Source organism: Anopheles nili, chromosome 2 (genome assembly GCF_943737925.1).
Source record: "Anopheles nili chromosome 2, idAnoNiliSN_F5_01, whole genome shotgun sequence".
NCBI classification, from domain to species: domain Eukaryota; kingdom Metazoa; phylum Arthropoda; class Insecta; order Diptera; family Culicidae; genus Anopheles; species Anopheles nili.
In genome coordinates this window covers 15,091,204-15,109,481 of record NC_071291.1, presented here as the reverse complement: position 1 = coordinate 15,109,481, position 18,278 = coordinate 15,091,204, and the positions used below count along the sequence as shown (strand labels likewise).

The 18,278-nt window shown below is 49.4% G+C and overlaps 1 protein-coding gene across 1 annotated transcript; it reads right to left on the bottom strand.

Annotated features, from left to right (window-relative positions):
* Positions 1-5,870: 5,870 nt before the first annotated feature.
* Positions 5,871-17,973, bottom strand: LOC128730451 (nose resistant to fluoxetine protein 6). The gene is made up of 10 exons (XM_053823500.1): positions 17,688-17,973; positions 8,484-8,746; positions 8,241-8,416; positions 7,852-8,138; positions 7,387-7,521; positions 7,066-7,324; positions 6,838-7,003; positions 6,459-6,764; positions 6,071-6,388; positions 5,871-5,996 (listed from the first exon to the last, which is right to left on the bottom strand). Exons 1-10 carry the CDS (start codon positions 17,971-17,973, stop codon positions 5,871-5,873), a joined length of 2,322 nt encoding a protein of 773 aa, XP_053679475.1.
* Positions 17,974-18,278: the final 305 nt, after the last annotated feature.

The window sequence follows — 18,278 nt, the reverse complement described above, 5'->3', positions numbered from 1 at the left end:
TAGCGATCAAAGTCACCTTTTAAATCGCTTCCTTACCAACGATCCAAGCCCCATGCCCGAGGAATAATTAATGGCATAGCTAACCAGCTGTAACGCCGCCACCGATGTGGCTCTAATGATTCGCGGGCCTCTTTGCCTCGCGGTACTTTCATTTTTGGAGCTTTAAGCACCCCATCATCCGTGGCTCGATATTTACCCAGGCTGTGTGTGTGTGTGCGTGTTTTTTGTTACTGGTATTGATCCATCCTTCCGAGTCGATCAAGCGTCCGTGACTTTATTTCTTCTGCACCTTTTCTGTTGGTGGTTTTTTTTCTGCTACTGCGTCCGCCCCAACAGCGGCACAAAAGCACCCCAAGGGAGTTTCGATCGTGCGATCGTGGGGCCTTAAGAGCGGGTTTGCTTTTTCGCAGACGCACACACACACACGCGTACATACGCACAACCCGTCGATGGAGAGGAAGAAAAACGTACAAAATCCCTATCGAAAATGGACATGACATTTTTGCGCAATCGAAACCGGTTGCACACGTCATGGCGTGGTATGGCCGTGGTTCAATGGAGTTGTTGCTGTTGCTGTTGCTGCTGCTGTTGCTGATCGAACGCGGTGAAACGAATTTATGAGCCTCGGCTAAACCAACCAACCAACGGCTGGTTGAGAAATAGCATGCAAAATCCCACCTGCACTGAGCCACAGACCGTTGCCACAACGTTGGTTTAGCTTAGCTGCATTATCTGGTTTATCGGGAGTCGACCTCTGCGTTGCTGCAGCGAGTCGTTGCGGTTGTGGGCTTAAGAAAAGTGCCCGCGTTTGCGAACGCGTAGCCAATTATACCACAGAACAACTGTTTGGAAAGACACCGGGTGTTAGTTGGTGCATTTTGCTTGCGCTCCCTACGTTTGCAAGCAAATGATACACAAAATGGTAAGAATTTCGCTCGCAAACTGCTGCATCTTTCCCGGTCGACTGTACGCTTGTTTGGTGGCTTTTCCACCCACAAACAGAGGGCGCATTGTCTCAGATCAGACCACATTGATCGTTCGCTCACGCAGATGCGTGTGGGACGTGTTTTTTCTGCTTCAATACGCGCGTGCCCTCTTCAAAATGGAACAGGGTCAGAGCGCATCGTGAGGCGTACGTGGTGCCTCACAGCTTCTAATGGCTGCTTCGCTGGGTAATCTCGCTAGCGGGCGTGATTTGCAACCCTCGGGCTGCATTAGCAATGCGAAATTGTTTGCGATCTTGAGAGTTTTCCTCGCCACTTGCACCGCTAACAAACCATTACGGGGGTGTTTTGTTGGCCTCGTGGAGTATCACTTCTCCCCTGTGAGGTAGAATTCCAATGAAATCGTCACCCTAATGGCGGTAATATTTATTCCGACACCGCCCGGATGGATGCGTCACGCGCGGTACTCAGAACCGGCGGGCCAGGGATTGTGTCGAGGGCTTAATGGCACATGAATCATTCAGAACCGATGGCCCAAACGGTGGTGTTGCCGTACGTGTTGCCGCTGCTTCCTCGTTGATGAATGATTGCCTTCCTGTTCGCGGTGACCGAAGAAACACCGGAGAAAACAAACTAATCCCCACCGTGCAAACGTCTCGGTGTTTTGCGTGCCTTTTTCGCTTTTCGCTTTGTCGAAAAGTTTTCTCGCCACAACTTACCGGAGGTGACGTCAGCGTGAAGGTTCCGTGTTCCGCCTGCGACGATGTGCCCAAATATCGTAAAGACAACTTCAAGCCCGCCCGAGCGGCTCGACGGAGAAAAGTGGGCCGTTGAAGTCTTTTGGCAACTGGCAAGCGACGAACCCCCGTTAGATGCGGTGAAAGAAATAGAACGAGTTGGCCGTGGTTTGCTTTCCGCCCTGGCATTTTCCGGCTGTGGCGCGAGGGCGATTGTGCCCTCTTGAGTACTTGACGATCGTACCGAGCGTTGGAGCCATTTCTCGTTCCCCCATTTATGGTCGATCGTTCGTACTTTCCTGTGTGTGGCGTTTCTGGCTTTCGTGGCAAGCCCCAGTAAAATCAATCGATGAAGCGTCGCTTAGAGCGTGATGTGCTTCGGAATGTCGAATTTCAAAAACTTCCCCAAAATGCCAACCTAATTGGGCGTAATTACAAGCCCATTTTATCCCCACAAGCGGACTCTTCTGGTCGCTGTCGCTAGTCTCCTGCACCGTGAAGCGCACGGGTGCCGCGCTTTCTTCAACCTCTGGAACAACGGGCTCATAAAGGCGTAGGGTTTGGAGCACTTTAGAGCTGGCAAATCGCGCTTCCCGCTCATCAATCAAACGTGAAACGCGCAGCGCATACGAGACCTTTCCTCCCGCGGGCTAATCGCGGTGCAATGCAATAAACTTCCATACACCCTGTTTGCAAACCGGTTTTTTTCGCGCTGTTAAGACCCGATCGGGAATGCTGGGGCAAAGCGCGCAAAGCAACGAAACAAAAAAAAAACCTCTTGCTGGACGAGGTCTCCTTTTGCATGGAGCCAATTGGACGGGTTCTGTGGGAGTGCATGCAAAAGCAGCGCCCAGGGTCAACCTACGCGCCATTCTGGGCTTCATCTTGGCGACGCCATTTTGCGCTTCCAATCGGCTGCGCAAGGGATTATACCGATTCCGTGCGAATGGGGGAGAAAATTACATAATTATCGAGCCGATATTGCGGGACTTGGTTCCCTTTTTTTCGCACGTTTCGTTCGGGGCTTTGAAACCATGCAACAACGCAACGCATTATCCCAACATCAATCATTCGCGCGCTCTCGGGGGGTTTCAGGTTCCCGTCGCAAAGCGATCCGTCAATCACGCGGAAAGGATCAAGCCCTCTTTCCGCCAACCGTGAGCGTGGGTGTGGAGGCCAAAAACCTCCAGCGATTTGGAGCACAAAAGTCGTCCAGAACGAACGGCCATTGTGGTTACCCTCGGATCGAGAACCACTCGACTAAAATGGTCAGAGCAGAGATCCGAAGGCGACATCGAAATCACGGATTTACAGATCAACGGAGGTACAGCAAGGTTCGTTCTCTCTCACTCTCACGCGTGGAGTCTGTTGCAAAAGGACGCTTTTAGCTCCGTGCGTCATCAAACGACGCATACTCGAGCAATCGCGAGGGCGAAAAATCAACGCCACGCTGAGACGCTGGTGGATTCTGCGTCTGCAAAGCACACCCACGTTGCCAGCAAACCCTCCTGGGGAGGAAACTGGTTCAGCAAAGCCGTGGAAAAGGGGGCGCGCGAGTGGAGCCAGTGGAGCAAAGCGCAGCAGTCCGCGAGTCCACCAGCGGAATTCACCCCACCTTTACCGTCCGATTCAAGGTTGTTGGTCGTCGTGGTCGCGCGTTTGTGTTTGGGTGGTTTGGTGTGGGTTGGTCTGTTCGCAATCGAATGCAGCACCTCGCGGGAGTACGCTTGGGGTCGCAGCTTGCAGGTCGGTAAGAAAGTTTAGTGTTGGGGGCTTTTTTTATGACCCCACTGGTTGGCCTCGCGATCACTCGCGGAAGAGCCAACGGGCAGCTTATCCGCCTGCAGCATCTGTCCCGTTCGTCACCAGAACCGTGCGTTAGGTAAGTGAATGCGCCAGCAACGGGCTACAAACAACAATGGACGCAAAGACGAGCGACGATCGGTTGGATGCGCCACGCACACACACACACACACACGAACATGCGACTTCCAAGCGGAAAATGTAACCAATGGCCTCCTCGATCGCTTTATGTAAGTCGATCGTCGTGCGAAAGACGCGCGTGGGGGGGGCATTTTATTTGCTCGTGTGTGGGAGAAAAGATGGCAGTGCAGGAATGCAGCTGCTCGAAAAGTCCATTCGAGAGGCGCTGGTGTGGATCCTGATCGTGCGGGAGGATTCGCTACTCACCTTTGCTGGCAGTGCTGTGTAAATGCTGGCAGTTCAGTTTCCCTCCCGGAATTCCATCCAAGGGCTCGCGATGATCGCACTTGCGCGAGATTTGTGTGCACACTCACACGCACGCTTGCACGGGGGTTTTTCCACCCCTGTAAAAACAGAGACTGGTAGCTTTTAGCGAGTTTGCTGATTCACTTTTACATTCACTTTTCCCTCACGGGGCTCCCCGTCGTACGCTCACACACGCGTCACACACGGGCTCGGTAGTGGTTGCGTGTGCACGAGCCTCACGGCGTTACACTCCCGTTAAAGGCCCGCTCGTACCGTGTGCACTACGAAAAGAAATAATACAAAAAAAAGCAAATCACTAACACGATGCACTAGAGCGCGGTAATGGCGGTCTGTGAGGCTGCACGAGAGCGGCGGCTGAGCGAGAGAAGGGCAGCGAGATGTCTCGTTTCTCGTCTTTCACCGTGACGATCGCTGCTCGCTAGAGCCTCAAGCACCCATTGTTCACTGCGTTCACACCGCACGGGTAACAGCTGGGTGGACTTTTCCCCAAAATTGCTCCCCCGTTACGAACAAAACCTCCAACAGCTGCCGTGTGCCCTTCGTCGCAACGACAAAACACAGTGATTTAGAGTATGCGCCTCACGTACCACTAGAAGACGAACCGAGACGACCAACAGGAGAGGTCAAACAGAACAGCCAGCACGGCGCAGCGTGCGCCCGAGAGCACCTCAACAAAGATGGAGCTGTTGCTGGTGCCAGCGCCAACTTCTCACTGGTTGGGGCCGAACGGTGGAAAACAAGTTTTGGCTCGCTCATCAGACAACTTTAGCTCGATCACTCTCACACGATCGCACGATCGCACGATCGACTCTCTCGGGGCTCTCTCGCGGTTGCACGAAAGATCAGTGACCGTGTTTGAGCGGGCGCTGGCGGGCGTGTGTTGTTGGGCTTGGGCTTTTCGGTAGTGGTGTGATGCGTCGTTGCGTTCCTCATGATGACAACATGAAGCAGGGAGTCCGAATCGAGCCCACAGCTGCGATGGGGCTTCTTTGGGAGAGGCATTTTTTGACGTTTCTATTACGTAAGACTGCTGCGGGCGATCAAGCGAGGAACCCAAATGCATTGATGGGTCGCTATACTTTTACGGCTTTTCTTCTGTCGTCAAGCAGCGATCACATTGGGTAAATAGCTGTCGGTTGTTGTTATTGATTAGACAAAGGCTCGACGAAAATGATTTTATTCTGGTGTGATTTAAAATATGCAACCTATGTTTTCAACCTGAAATACCCAAGCCGAGCTTTTGTAGCATAGTTTGAAAGCTTTCAACAACATGACAGCATGATTTCAACATGCGAGCTTTTCATCAAACCTGTCAGATAAAGCTCAGCAGAAAGATGGGTGTAACTGAATATAGCGATCTTATTTCTATTACCAATCGCTATTTGCAGCAAATTCCAATTGTAACAGGGTATGTCATCAAAACAATATCAAAATATAATAGTAACAAAATAACTTTGTGTTGTTTTATGGTTTTATTAAATATGTTTTCACACCCAAAATATATTTACATTATACACATCGCTATCGGTCTCGATCAGTCTAAGTTACTGTAACAAAACACTTACTGAGCACAGTTTTCATACGGTATCTAGCACTTAACCTTCCTATTAATCCTACTTTGAAGCATGCCACCCATGAGGCACGCAGAACGAAATCACCACTCGCTAGTACACTGTACAGTGGATCCGTGCTGCCTTAGAACGATGCCCTAGCCCTAGCAGACGACCTGTGGCCGCCCTCGCAAGCGGAATGGAACGGGTTAGGTATGGAAGCTCAGTTTTCCGTGGTCACGCTAAATACACACATACACACGTGCGCACACAAATAAGCGGAATCAAAATCGCCGCTGTCTGTCGCGCTGCCATAATTTGCAAAGCAACGCACTGTTGACGTTCGGACGGACGGACGTTCACCGAAGGCACCCGGAAGGATCCAGCGCTCAGATTCGTTTCTTCCGGTTCGGCGAAAGTATCTTCAGCATCGTCACAACGGGCGCCTCGAACGAGAGTGAGATGATAAATGCGAGCACGTACGATGACACAACCTGTCCCAGGTAGACGGTGGTCTGTGAAAAAGAGAAGCAGATAAGTTGGGGTTAATCACGGTTCCAATGGTCCGGAGCAGTCCAGAGGGCCTTACCAGCGCATTAGGCGTCATGTGGATGGGAGAATCCGATTCTAGGGCGTATATTCGATTGATGATGGGGTGCACCAAGTAGGCGCAGTACGTGACTCGTGAGAACGGATACAGGATTGGTGTGGATAACAGCTTGTTGACCCATCCACCGTAGCCAGACGAACACGCCACGATGACCCAACCACATCCGATAGCCCAACCCGTGTGGCTGAGCGAGCTGTACGCGGCCGCAGCCGTTTGTGTGAGCGTTGTGTTGTAGAGTCCGAACAGCAGATACAGCATCATCATTGTGGATGTCACCCAGCCTGAGATAACGGTCAGCTGTGAAGAATGGAAATCACGGTTCACATTAATCTCCGGAAAACGTAGCATTACAGCGGGACATCCTTACCAGTGACATCTTAATCTTGCAGTTCGTCTTGAACAGAATCCAGCCGACGCTCATGCCCACGAGATAGGGACCAAGTCGCGTCCAAGGTTTGTCGTAGATCTTGTCGAACAGCGCAAACGGATCATCTGCATCAGGCATATGGTTGTTCGAGAAAGCGATGTAGGCGGTAGTGGCCCAAGCAGAAACCATGAACACCGACATCATGACGGCGGCAAACTTAAAGTGTCGCACAGCGATGATGAGGATCAACGCTCCGATGATGTAGAACTGCGTGTCGTCCGCCAGGTACCAACTCCAGAGCATGCACTGAAAGCAACAAAATGTTCGAAAATGTCAGTCATACTTGGTAAGGTGGTTAAGGAAGCACAAACAAACTCACCATTTGCTCCACAGGGAATAGCGTGTTGATGTACAGGATGTTACGCCACCAGTATTTCGGGCAATTGATGTGATCCTGTGTCGGGGGCTCAAACACAGAGTTCTGCTCAAGATAACGCATAACCACTTCGACGACTCCAAGTACGTACAAGTACGGAGCCGTTAGCCTGCAACGGAAGAAGCTCAGTTAACATTGGTACACTCGGAAGCTCTCGAAAATACGTCTTACCTCACGAATCGATAGCCAACCAGGCCGAAAAAGTGGAACGTGCCGGCCGTTACCTCGTTCACGCCCTTGGTCAGCTTCTCGAGATTGCCCTTGGCGTTCGTACGGAAGTAGATGAACGACACCAGGAAGCCACTGATAAAGAAGAACGTATCGACACTGTATGCACCGTTCAGCACTATCTGGAACAGGAACTCCTTCTCCACCACCTTACGCAGCTCCATGTTGTCCGAGTACTTGAAAACAACAATCATCGTGTGTCCTGCGGTGAAGAACATGATTATCGGATCTAAACGAAATACTTCGAAGTCCTCGACGACTTACCTAGAATTACCCACGCCATCGAGATAGCTCGCAGCCCATGGATCGACGGGATGGTGTCATTGCCCACGTTCTTATCACAGATCGCCTTAAAGTTGGTCACCACCGAGAACGAAAGCAGCAGTTCGGCCCACAGACCTGGAAAAACAAGCACATCAGTAAACCTACACAAGCTCTTCGCCGTATGCTGGTTGGACAGGAATTGGACAGGGATGGAGGTGCGATTTGGATACGGAGTGCCAACTAGTTCCGGTGAGTCTACCGTACACGGGTTAGCAACGGTATTAAGACAAAGGATTAGGGGTTGCTACATCAAGCGCTAAATTAATAGGATTATCACTCGTTAACTAAGCCATCCTAGAACGCCACTGCCTAACCAACAATGCGGCATCCGAAACCCCTTTTGCTTGCTACGAACGAACGCAAGAAGCGCTCGAGCAACAGAGATCCGACCAGGGCGGAACTTACTCAACTTCGTTTCCTCCGTAGCGGTCAGCTCCACGGCAAGGTTCTCATCAGAGTTGTTATTGTTAACGCTCGCCGGTACCCGGATTACGGTGCAGTTACCTTTGCCGTTCTCTTCTGGCTCGCGTCGCGTCAGATCGTACGTCGTGCAACCCAACCCATTCGACATGTCCGAGGTCAGCTCCTTGCAGTAGCTCTTGATGCGCATCTTGGCCTTGTAGCGGCGCCGCAGGACGAGATCGTAGCCGGTTCCGCTGATCAGCAGAATGACGACGATCAGTGAGAAGACACTGCAAGAAAACGCAAGCAAATGAAAACCATTTATGCTAGAGCTGTTGCTAAACGAGACAATAGTGCTCGTGGATGAAGCGTATACTGGAACGAAGCATTACAATAGAATCCGGAAGGTGATGTCATCCCAAAGAGAGAAGTTGTTCAGCGTAGGAGACCGCACACCGACCAGCTCCTGAGCAACATGCCTGCGGCTGATGTCCATCTTTAGGAGTGTCTCCACATCGGCAATACTGCAGCCACTGGGCAGGCATAATCCCACGACAACGGTGCGAATCTATGACGAAAAGTTTTTTTTAGTTCGAGTCCTGTGAAGTTTCTTACCGTACGAACTCGCAACTTACCGCATTGAATGATTCGGATCCGTTGATAAGAATTTTCGCCATGTAAAAGCCGGGCATGAACGGTGGGTTTTGATGCACCATTTCAGATGAGCCAAGGAAGTTTCCGTTAATATATGTAATGTCCGTGTTTCGGCCCTTTTTCTTCGGGGCCGGATCATCTCCACTGTCATTCTGATAGATGTACGAACACTGATCCATCGAACCGGTCCAGTAGTTATTACCCCAGAAGAAACCTTTGGTGTATTTGCCCGAGGAATCATCCACTGTGAAAAGACGCAAAAAATAAGTGAAACATTAATTAACAGCTGATATTTGTTGGTCGTTACGAAGATAAATGATAGATGAAACTGATCAATGAACTTAAAGATCACAAATGATATGCACGTTGCATACTCACCAGGCGCTTAAGGTATGCGCGGAAAAGCAACGTGAAAATGTTACTTATCATTCAAGTAATACTGTTCAAACATACCATTAGCTTAACATAACTACAAAATTAATAAAATACGTATCAGCATCGACATTCGTGATGAAGCTTTAATGCCAACATTCTCTAATCGCATTCTATTAGATTAAAAGGTAGATTAACCCAGAAGAATTTACAACATTATTAAATTGTCATCTCAAAAGCAAAAGCCACCATCCGCAAAAGGGACACTAAACGCATGATAAATGATTCAACCACACCTTGGATAGAAACTCGACCCGTCTGAGTTGCGCATTATTACGCGACATAAATCAATCATCACCGGATGGAAGGCACATTCAAAGTGCTTTCCCATACGCCATCAACCATAAACTTCACCTCTGCCCTCCGGACCTTGTGCCTTATGACTTCCTACGTAAGGTGAAGGTGGAGATTCTCACTGTCGCCACAAAACTTCTCACAAGCGGAAATTCTTCATCGTTATCCGCGAACCCATGTCTGTGGGGCCCCTGTAGTGGAGAGTTTTGTTTTCATAATCACAGACGTCGTTCCCATGCGAAAGAGACATAAGCCACACGGAAATTCGGAGGAGTTAGTGTTAAGTAACCCCACTAGCTTTTGGTGGCAGCTTGCAAAATTAATTCTAATAATGCAACAGCAATATTTTAACAACGCAAAACCCGACCCATTAGCTTGAAGATTTTTTATAATATCAGCACCATGCTTACCACATACACAAACAAGAGTTTTGCATCGAAATTTTAAGAAAAAAAAACCTGCAGTCTACCATTGGAATTTATTTTTATTCGGACTACAAATCCGGTTGACCATGAAAACTCATTCGTACGGAATTGGTTGGCGTTCTCACAATGCTCGGATCTACACGAAGAATTCAGAGATAGTTTGCGTGGACGTTGCCTTCAGCGAACGTTCTGGAAAGTTCTCTTTTACAATTACTAGTCGCGCACACTCGCGCTTTATAATACCGGTGTAATGAAAAACAATAAATCGGCTACCAAACGACACCGTACTCATAGACATGAAGGACGAAAGAGTTCATTTCACTACGCCTTGACATTTTGCTAGTTTAAAGGAACCGTTAAGCGATCAAACCGAAATCCCTCGGCAGAAGACTCCATATTTATATAACTGAGATTTAGTGCCCATTACGCAACGTAGATAAAACACCATCGTCTGATTAAAAATAGTGCTGCGTCTGTCATCACTTTTTGTGCGGCTGAAAAAGACAGACAGAGGAAGGACATTTAGAAACGGCGATGAACACGTTTTTCGCCAGTCAATAACCAACCCGCTGGGAGGTCATCAGCTTTACTCAGGCCTTCTTCCGTACACTGAAGGAACGCGTCTTCATTCTTCTCTTCTTTTCAGTAGCCTCTCATACAGCAAGAGCCTCCCGCAAAAAGTGCAACTGCAAGAAATTCATCCCACTCCATTGCAAAAAATTAAAAAAAAAACACACACAGTACTTGTAGACCTCGGCGGAGTCCTGAGTGGACTTCCCGAGGATTGTTCCTTTCACTACCGGCAGTAGATGTAACCACCGTGGCTCCTGACCATGTTTAAAATCCATTCACTTTCCCGAAGAAACATTCAAACTGGCGGCTTACGTTCCAGAGTATCGATTCGTATCGACTCGTCTGGCGCACTGCAGCCAGTCTGCAGGGACTAGAGACCTTGTTTGATCGATTCTCGAGCCAACCACCCGGTTCTGTGACTGCATGTGGTCTTCTACCCTGCTAAGACGTTCCTAGACCTACTCCTGGTCGCTGTTTTGACGTAACAACTCCCCCAGGTAAAGTCCCATACGATGAAAATCGGTCAGGGGAGCAGTAGGTATGACCAAGCTAACCACCTAAAGGATCCTGTTTCGATGCTGCGCGACACATGGTGGCATAACCGCGTCCATCGCAGGCAGATCTAAGTTAGTGGCGTCCCTGGCAGCCGGGGCTTCCCCGAGTCCGATTTGATTGCGTGTTTATTTTCACCGTTTTTATCATTCCTCGCCGTCTCGCTCAACCGAAAGTGAATATCTCTCAACCGAAAGCGAAGCCGCACGCGGGGTCCGTGTTGCGCCAAAATGCAAAACAGCGGCACGGGCGCTATTACGCGACCACCAGCTGACCCATTTACCGACCACCGTGGTCTAATCGACATCCATAAGGAGGTGACTTATTAGGCCGACCCAAACCGAGCGATCCGAGCGGTGGATTAGCTTGAGCAAGAGCGCGAGTAATTTAGCGTTTGTTTTGCGACCCGCGGTTAGGTCGTCTGGACGCCTGGCTAATGCACTCGCACGAAGGAGAAGGCGTCGTTAATCGCACCGTATCGAACTCTCCTTCCTTGCTGCGGTAGCCTTCGAGCGTGTGTGTGTGTGTATCTGAGCCCTGGTGCACCGATAATGAGCCGTCCCCTTGAGCCGTTGGCGCGTGGTGCCCTTCCTTGCAGCCGTTTTCCTTTATGTAATCTGTCCACAACAAAACGTGCACAATAAGTGACAAACTGGCCGCCGGCTTGATGGAGTCTGTGGATTAAGAAAAAAATGCAAAAACTGCAACTCGGATTCGAAACCCGAAGGCTGTTCGAAGGGTGTCCGAGGCAAGGAACTCCCGCAAGGAGCTTTCGAAAGTCCACATGCCCTTACCTAGTGTGGTGTGGTTAAATCTGTTGATTCTTTTTTTTTGCGTATCACGTTCGTTGAGATAAATTTACACAGCTCGGACGGATGCACTCAAGGACGCACGTTAACGACCCGGACGGTACTGAAATGCACGTGAAGCTGTTGCAAGCGTGCCGCTTTCGGGAGAGCATGTTTTGGGCGACCGTTCGAGAGATATGAAGCCAAATTTGCATTTCCCTTTCATCTTCTTTAACGACGGTCAACTGCCAATGCTCCCCAACCGGCTTATGCCGTGTGATTCCTCAGAGCTCGCTTATGGTTTCTGTTTCTCTCCCACCCGAGTTGCGCGTGTCAAAAATTCCCAATCGCTCCATAGCGCTCTCCCCCGACTGAGCGCCAAGTGGAAGGGCAAAAACATTTTGGGTTGACATTGAAAACCCCAAGAAAGGAGACGCGAAGCGAGAGGTGCACAAAAAAAAAGAAATAGACAAGCCCACGTATCCGTCCGATTCGGATGTCCGCGGAATGCGACATCAAACGTGCGTACGAGCTGAAGTGTCCCATTGTCCGCACGATCGCTATGTGGCCAGCTTTCCAAAGGGTGCCTTTTCCTGCCTCGGGGCTACGGGCGATGATGGTAACCTCCCAACGACGGGACGTGGATGGAACGGTTTACGAAACGTGAGTCAACTCGAATCAACTATTGCCTATCCGCGCGGTAGCTCCAGGGCTGCGTCACTGCGCACGAAGAAAAATCCGGGTCAGACATTAAATTGCATCGGTGTCGAAAAATTCATGGCCACTGGGTTAGTGGTGGCGAAGAAATTTTCAACGCTAAATTCGAGCCAGCCCGCCAGCCAAAACAGGCAATTGCTCATGCGCGCGGGCATAGTGACACAGATCATCTAGGAGACAAATCGCTAGAGATCGGTGCTGTCGTAATAGCGCGTGAGGTTGCAGAAATTTCTCCCGCGGCTATCCGTGCCGCTGGTGAAACTCGCCAAGCCATATTTCTTTACAATATCTAGACAGATTTATAATTGGATTGCACTGTTTCCAGTGGCACAAACATTATGTTTATAATTAATGCCGTTGGCAAAAACACACTTCATTCAAGCATCTTTTGAATTTTAATCATGATCAAAGGAATGGATTAAACGACTAGCTCTGCTGAGCACTGAGTTTGGCTGGGGATGTAATTCTCGTTGTAAACTCCTCAAAAGGGTTGCTATTATCAAAGTGCAAAGTTCAAACCAGATTTCGCGATTCTGTTAACGATGATGAAGTCTACGCAACGCACACACGCAACCGCGTACTCAGTGGCATCGACTTCAACCCTCAAACGCGCTGGCCCTCACCGACTCTGCGCTCCCAGGTCGCTACCTTAAAACAATGACCTAAATTTTGACTTCCCCTCTTTTGCCACCTCAACACGCACCGTTATGAAGCCAGTCGAACCCTTATATCATCTCCCGCACCCACCTACTTCCCCCCTACGAATGTGCATCCCCCTCGAAGATGCGAACGAAGCGATGCGGCGGTGTTTTGAAAAGAGCAGAAAACGAAACACATTTTCTTCACAGTTTGGCGTATTAGTAGCCCGGTGAACGTAATTTCGGACGATACGCAAGCATAACGGGTGATTGATTTGGGTTTATGAACGTCGAAAAATAAGAAAAACCGTTCCGACGACCAATGGAAGCTAATTTCAGGCGCAAACGCTCTATGGATACGAAAGACTTAAACGCGCGAACACCTAATAACAAGCGACGAACCCCTTTTTTCATTGAACATTTGGTCAAGGCACTTGGTTTGAATCAACTGGTTATGATCAAATGTGAATTTCTACGAAAAGAAATAGTCACCGAATAGACAGACACACGCACAAATCTTCCTCACTACGGCAAGTCATGTTTTATTACACATTACCCGGCCACGTGACCTTCTTTTCACAGGCCCAAAAAAAAACGCTAGGAAAGACCAGTTTGGTGACGACTCTGATAACAATGCAAGCTTTTGGCACGAGGGTGTTACCTCTTACCACCCGGCACGATGACAACGATGCAATCGGCTACGGGAACGATGATGCCTGACGTATTGCATCACTTCCCTTGTGTGGACAGCGGGTTGGCGGTGAAAGGGGGCACAAAAAGTGAACCTGATCGTGAAGGGGCGAATATAACGCTGACCGCGGCGAGTGAAAGAGCACACGGTAGAGCTGGCAGAAGGGACGGAAACAGGTTCGCCGGGCAGCCCACGGATCCTACCCATCGCAATGGCCGATGCGTCCCTGTTGATGCGATGCCCTTCGCATCACTATCCTCCCACTACATCATCCTGCTACAGCCCGTGCTCATGGTAGTGGTGGTGATGGTAAAAGTTATGCATTGTTTGTTTGTGTTTCACTGTCACAAACATCCCGTTATCCCTTCCATGCCATTCCACCATTAGGAGGTGGTTTTCCACGAGCTCGGCACGCGATGGTGGCCAGGTCGGGATGAGAACGGCTTGGTCACGGGTGATGGCGACACGGTCGCGCACGTGGCGGTGCTGCAACACCTCGAACACGCACCACTCGCGTCACTCAAGGGTTAACAGCGCTGCATGCACTCACTCTCCTTTCGGTACTTTCGTTTTCACTTTTTTTCTTCAGTTGTGTGTTTGGTTGTGACGTAACCGCGGCTTTGGCTTTGGTGTACGGACGGGCGAAAGAATGACGCTGGTGGGGCGCTGGGAGCAGCTGAGCCCAGTCAAGCGTGCACGGTATAACCGAGCCGAGGTGAAGAAATCGAACCACGGCCGTGAGGGAGGAGACAGAGGCGCAGAGGTGGAGTAGGAGTAGGAGGAGGAGGAGGAGGAGGATCTGTTACGCATTGGCTATTACGCGCGATCGCCGAGCTCCGATTGAGTCAGCAGTGAGAGAAATTATGAATTCGTTTGTTGAGCGAGCGGGCGGGCGCGATCGTGGAAATGGTGGCGAAACGCAACAACGAGGGTTTTGCCTGTGAGCGAGGGAATGCCGTCGTCTGTGGAAATCTAACGCACGTTAACGGCTGTGGACAAAAGCAAAAATCTCGTTTGCATAAAACACACCGCAAGCCGAAACCCAAATGTCAACCCTTAAGTGCAGTCCCTTTTCGGGGTCTGCATCTTCGAATGCAACGGATGACTCGAACGCTCGTGCACGTGCACCGATGCGTAGCGTTCCCGGAAACGATTGCACCGTTCATCGGACCGCGGCGCAAAGGACGGAAGAAAGGATGCACGGTGACGGATCAAGTGCCTGACATTCAGTAGCACTTTTCCGGGCTCGACCCACGGGCAGGTGGGAAGTGGCAACACCAGTTTCACTTTTTATGATCGATCAGGTTTGAACTTCAAATCGTCCAGGCCGCGACCAGCCAGTGATGGGGTATGAGATTTGCGGAAGATAGGCGGCAAGACGTTGGGATGTTGTCTGACAACCTGTTTTTTTTTTTCGTTTGTTGCCGGATAACGCTCGACGGCTCGTGTGAAATGACCAAGCGCCATGTTACCGCATTGTGCCGTGGGTTTTGTGTTAATAAAACAAACGATATGAATTGTGAAAAAGTCCGGCGCTAATGTACGTATAAAGTGAAGCGGATGCTTCAAGCGTTGAGATAAAATACTTGCTTTGATTACGTTAAAGCGATCGTTAGCTGCGCCCCAAATAGCTCGGTGTAAAACATTACCAACCCCCGCGGTCGGTTACGAGATGACCGAAAGAAAATAGCCCAAAGATAATTCGTAAAGATGGCTGTGGGTTGTGGAACGAAAGGAAAATCGGATCGGCTTGATTGTGTGGATGATGAAAAATGCAACACGGTTCAAATGCGGATCATCGAAGAAACTTGTTTGAAATTATTAAAGTAAATCGACTGCCAATCGGATGTTTAATAATAATATTTGCTCATTTGTTTGTGCAGTCCGCTCAACCAAGGCCACAGATTGTTTTTCGAGTAAATTATTATTTCAAACGAACCGCATCTTCCGGTTGAACTTTTGTTTCGGTTAATGTTGTTGAAAAAATATTTGCCATCGTTTTGACTGTGACCGAATGGAACTTCATTGATCCGTTTTTACAAATGCGATACGATATTAAATAAAAAACCACACAATCGAAGATGACATCAATGACCTTCACCTATCGAGATGAGTACGAGATATAGAAATAAAAATAAAAGTCTTTGCATTGCAACAATCACCGGATCTATACGACCCGTAAGGTTACGTTGATATTCAGCTCAAAAATTACATCAGCACGTGATGTGGCACGCTGGGAAGCGCGTGTTTTACTACCCACTGTTACTACATCCCGTGGAAATACATCTCATTTGGATAAAGTATCGATAATTCCACATTTATCATTGTAAAGGTAGCTTCCTCGAACGGGTCATGTGCACCAGCACGCAAGTGTTTGCGCGATCGCCAAGCACCGAGGATTTACAGATTCTCCGTGTATTTTCCCTTGTTTATTATGGTATCATTGCTTGTACCGCTTAACAGCAGCACACTAATGGGCGGCTCAAACAAGGGAAAGACATACTTCCCCGTAGCGCCTCGCAGCGAACATTCTACTTGACGAATGTTGTCGACTGCTGGAGGCACATTACGATTATTTACCGCTAATTATCGCTAGTCATACGAAATACACACCAAAACCATTGCCATGAAATTGATTACGCTCCGAATCTCAAGCAATAAAACATTGTTGGGGCTATATTGTCTGTAGTTGGGTTTTTGCTTTGCTCGATAGCAATATCTTGACACAATTTTCCAATCCATAAAATGCGCTACGATTGACCAAACAATTACCTTGCAAGCTGATGGGCTGTTATTGCCTAGACTAGATGAAAATGTCCCAACGATCCACTTGGGTGATCGAAAAAGCATTGTCATCCACAAAAACGCAAACGAACGATCTTGACCAATAATTTCTACGCGAAAGAAACCCCGATAGTGGCACCTGTGCAGACGAGAGGACATCAATCCAATCAACCCTAATCGAGCTGCATCAATCGGTTGCTTGAGCTAAGGGCTAGCAAGCTCTGCAAAAAAGGGGAGAAAAAATAAAAGAATCCACTTCGGCCCAAGTAAATTGCGAGGCAAAGGAAACCCCCGCCTATTCTCGATCGTAGGCCGTTTCGGATTGGAAACACAGTATGCTCACGACATTATGTAAGCTTTCGCCATCACCACCGGCTCCAGCATCCCTCTGGCCACACCGTATGCAGCGGGAGGGTTTCGTGTGACCGCTGTGTGTGAGTGTGCGCGCGCTTCAAAGCATTTTCATTTCGTTTTCTTCGACGAAAAACGCGGAAAGAGCGAACGAGCGAAAGAAAGACATCGGTGATCCGTGGCCTGAATAGCATTTTCCTTCGCTTCCATTCGCCGGATCACAATCACACACAAAACCCACCCTCCCAGAAGGTTTTTGGGGTGAAGGTGGTGAGACGAAGCGAGGCGTTTGTTGGTCGATTTGTTTCTACACAGTTGCTTGCCGATGCCGTCATTATGACATTATGCCACACGGCCGAAAGGGGAGCTGAATCGCACAATGCAGCTGGCAGCTTCAAGTGCACCACTAACGCCAAACACCCGCGATCGTGGAGGCCACGGTTTGGAGGGAAAAACGCAATGAAAACCCCACACACGCGCATAGCAAAACGAAGCGAAGAAAGGTAGCACGTCCAGCAGGGAAACAGTAGTTCGATGCGCGTCATTACACGCGCTACAAATGCGGGGCGATGTTACGCTGGATGTTCCTGGTGGCGGCCGGCCTTGTGCAGGAAATAGGCTCTTCCTCAATGGCGGCCAAAGATGACCTACAGAGGGAAAAAACAGCCTACTACACTCGTGCCGGATGGGTAAGCCAGCGATCGAAGTAACCCTGCCCCGAGGCCGGAGTTCAAAATGTCACTTTATGGGAGTAGTGCGTGTCTTTTTTTGACTTCTTGACGAAAATGTAAGTTTGCATGCCACGATGTCGACTTAACGGCTGCTTTTGTGTGACAGTATGTTGACATCGACTTGTCTGACACCGGGCAATTTGTGCGCTTTTACACGATAGTTATGTAACGGATAAGTATACGCACGCGGTCAGCATGTTTCAACTCACTCTTTAACGCCCACAGCTTCTCGTCCTGCAACCCGAGCAGGTACTGCGTCATCTGATCGCCACATTGCCCGCTCAGTTGAGGCCGCAGCGTGTTCCAGCCGCTCGCGATGCGTTTGATGTCGAACACCGTCATTTTCTCCTCCAACAGAACAAGCCGATCGAAGGAAATTTCGCTGGCGGTTCCCGATTCAGGTACCGTCACGTTTGAGACGTCTTGTGCTCGAACTGGCTGCAGGTGAGCCAACGCGAGCACCACCAGCAGTAACCCGATCCTGCCGTGCTTCATTTTCTTCATTTGGTTTATGTATTTGTGTTTGTTCGCAACGCTTGCCCCCTGTCACTTAGCTCCTTTTCGAGTGTACCGTGGTCAGGTAACACTTTTCACTTTTCACTTTTGGGGCGTTCGAAAATATCGAGCAAAAGCGCCACGAAAACACCAGCCAGTGGAGCGACGGGATGCAGTTCCACGTTCGCGACACGCTGGATGCTGTAACACCGTCGAATATTCCACACCGACAATCGCACAATCGAAGTCACCAAGCACGCGAGTGAACACCACACGAAAAGGGTTCACCGAAACGTCGTAACAAT

Coding starts and splice junctions, on each gene's coding strand:
- LOC128730451 (XM_053823500.1), bottom strand. CDS start 17,973: ATGAAGCACGGCAGGATCGGGTTACTGCTGGTGGTGCTCGCGTTGGCT. Junction 7,004..7,065: donor GTTGGCTATCGATTCGTGAG/GTAAGACGTATT, acceptor CTTCCGTTGCAG/GCTAACGGCTCCGTACTTGT. Junction 6,765..6,837: donor TATTCCCTGTGGAGCAAATG/GTGAGTTTGTTT, acceptor TGTTGCTTTCAG/TGCATGCTCTGGAGTTGGTA.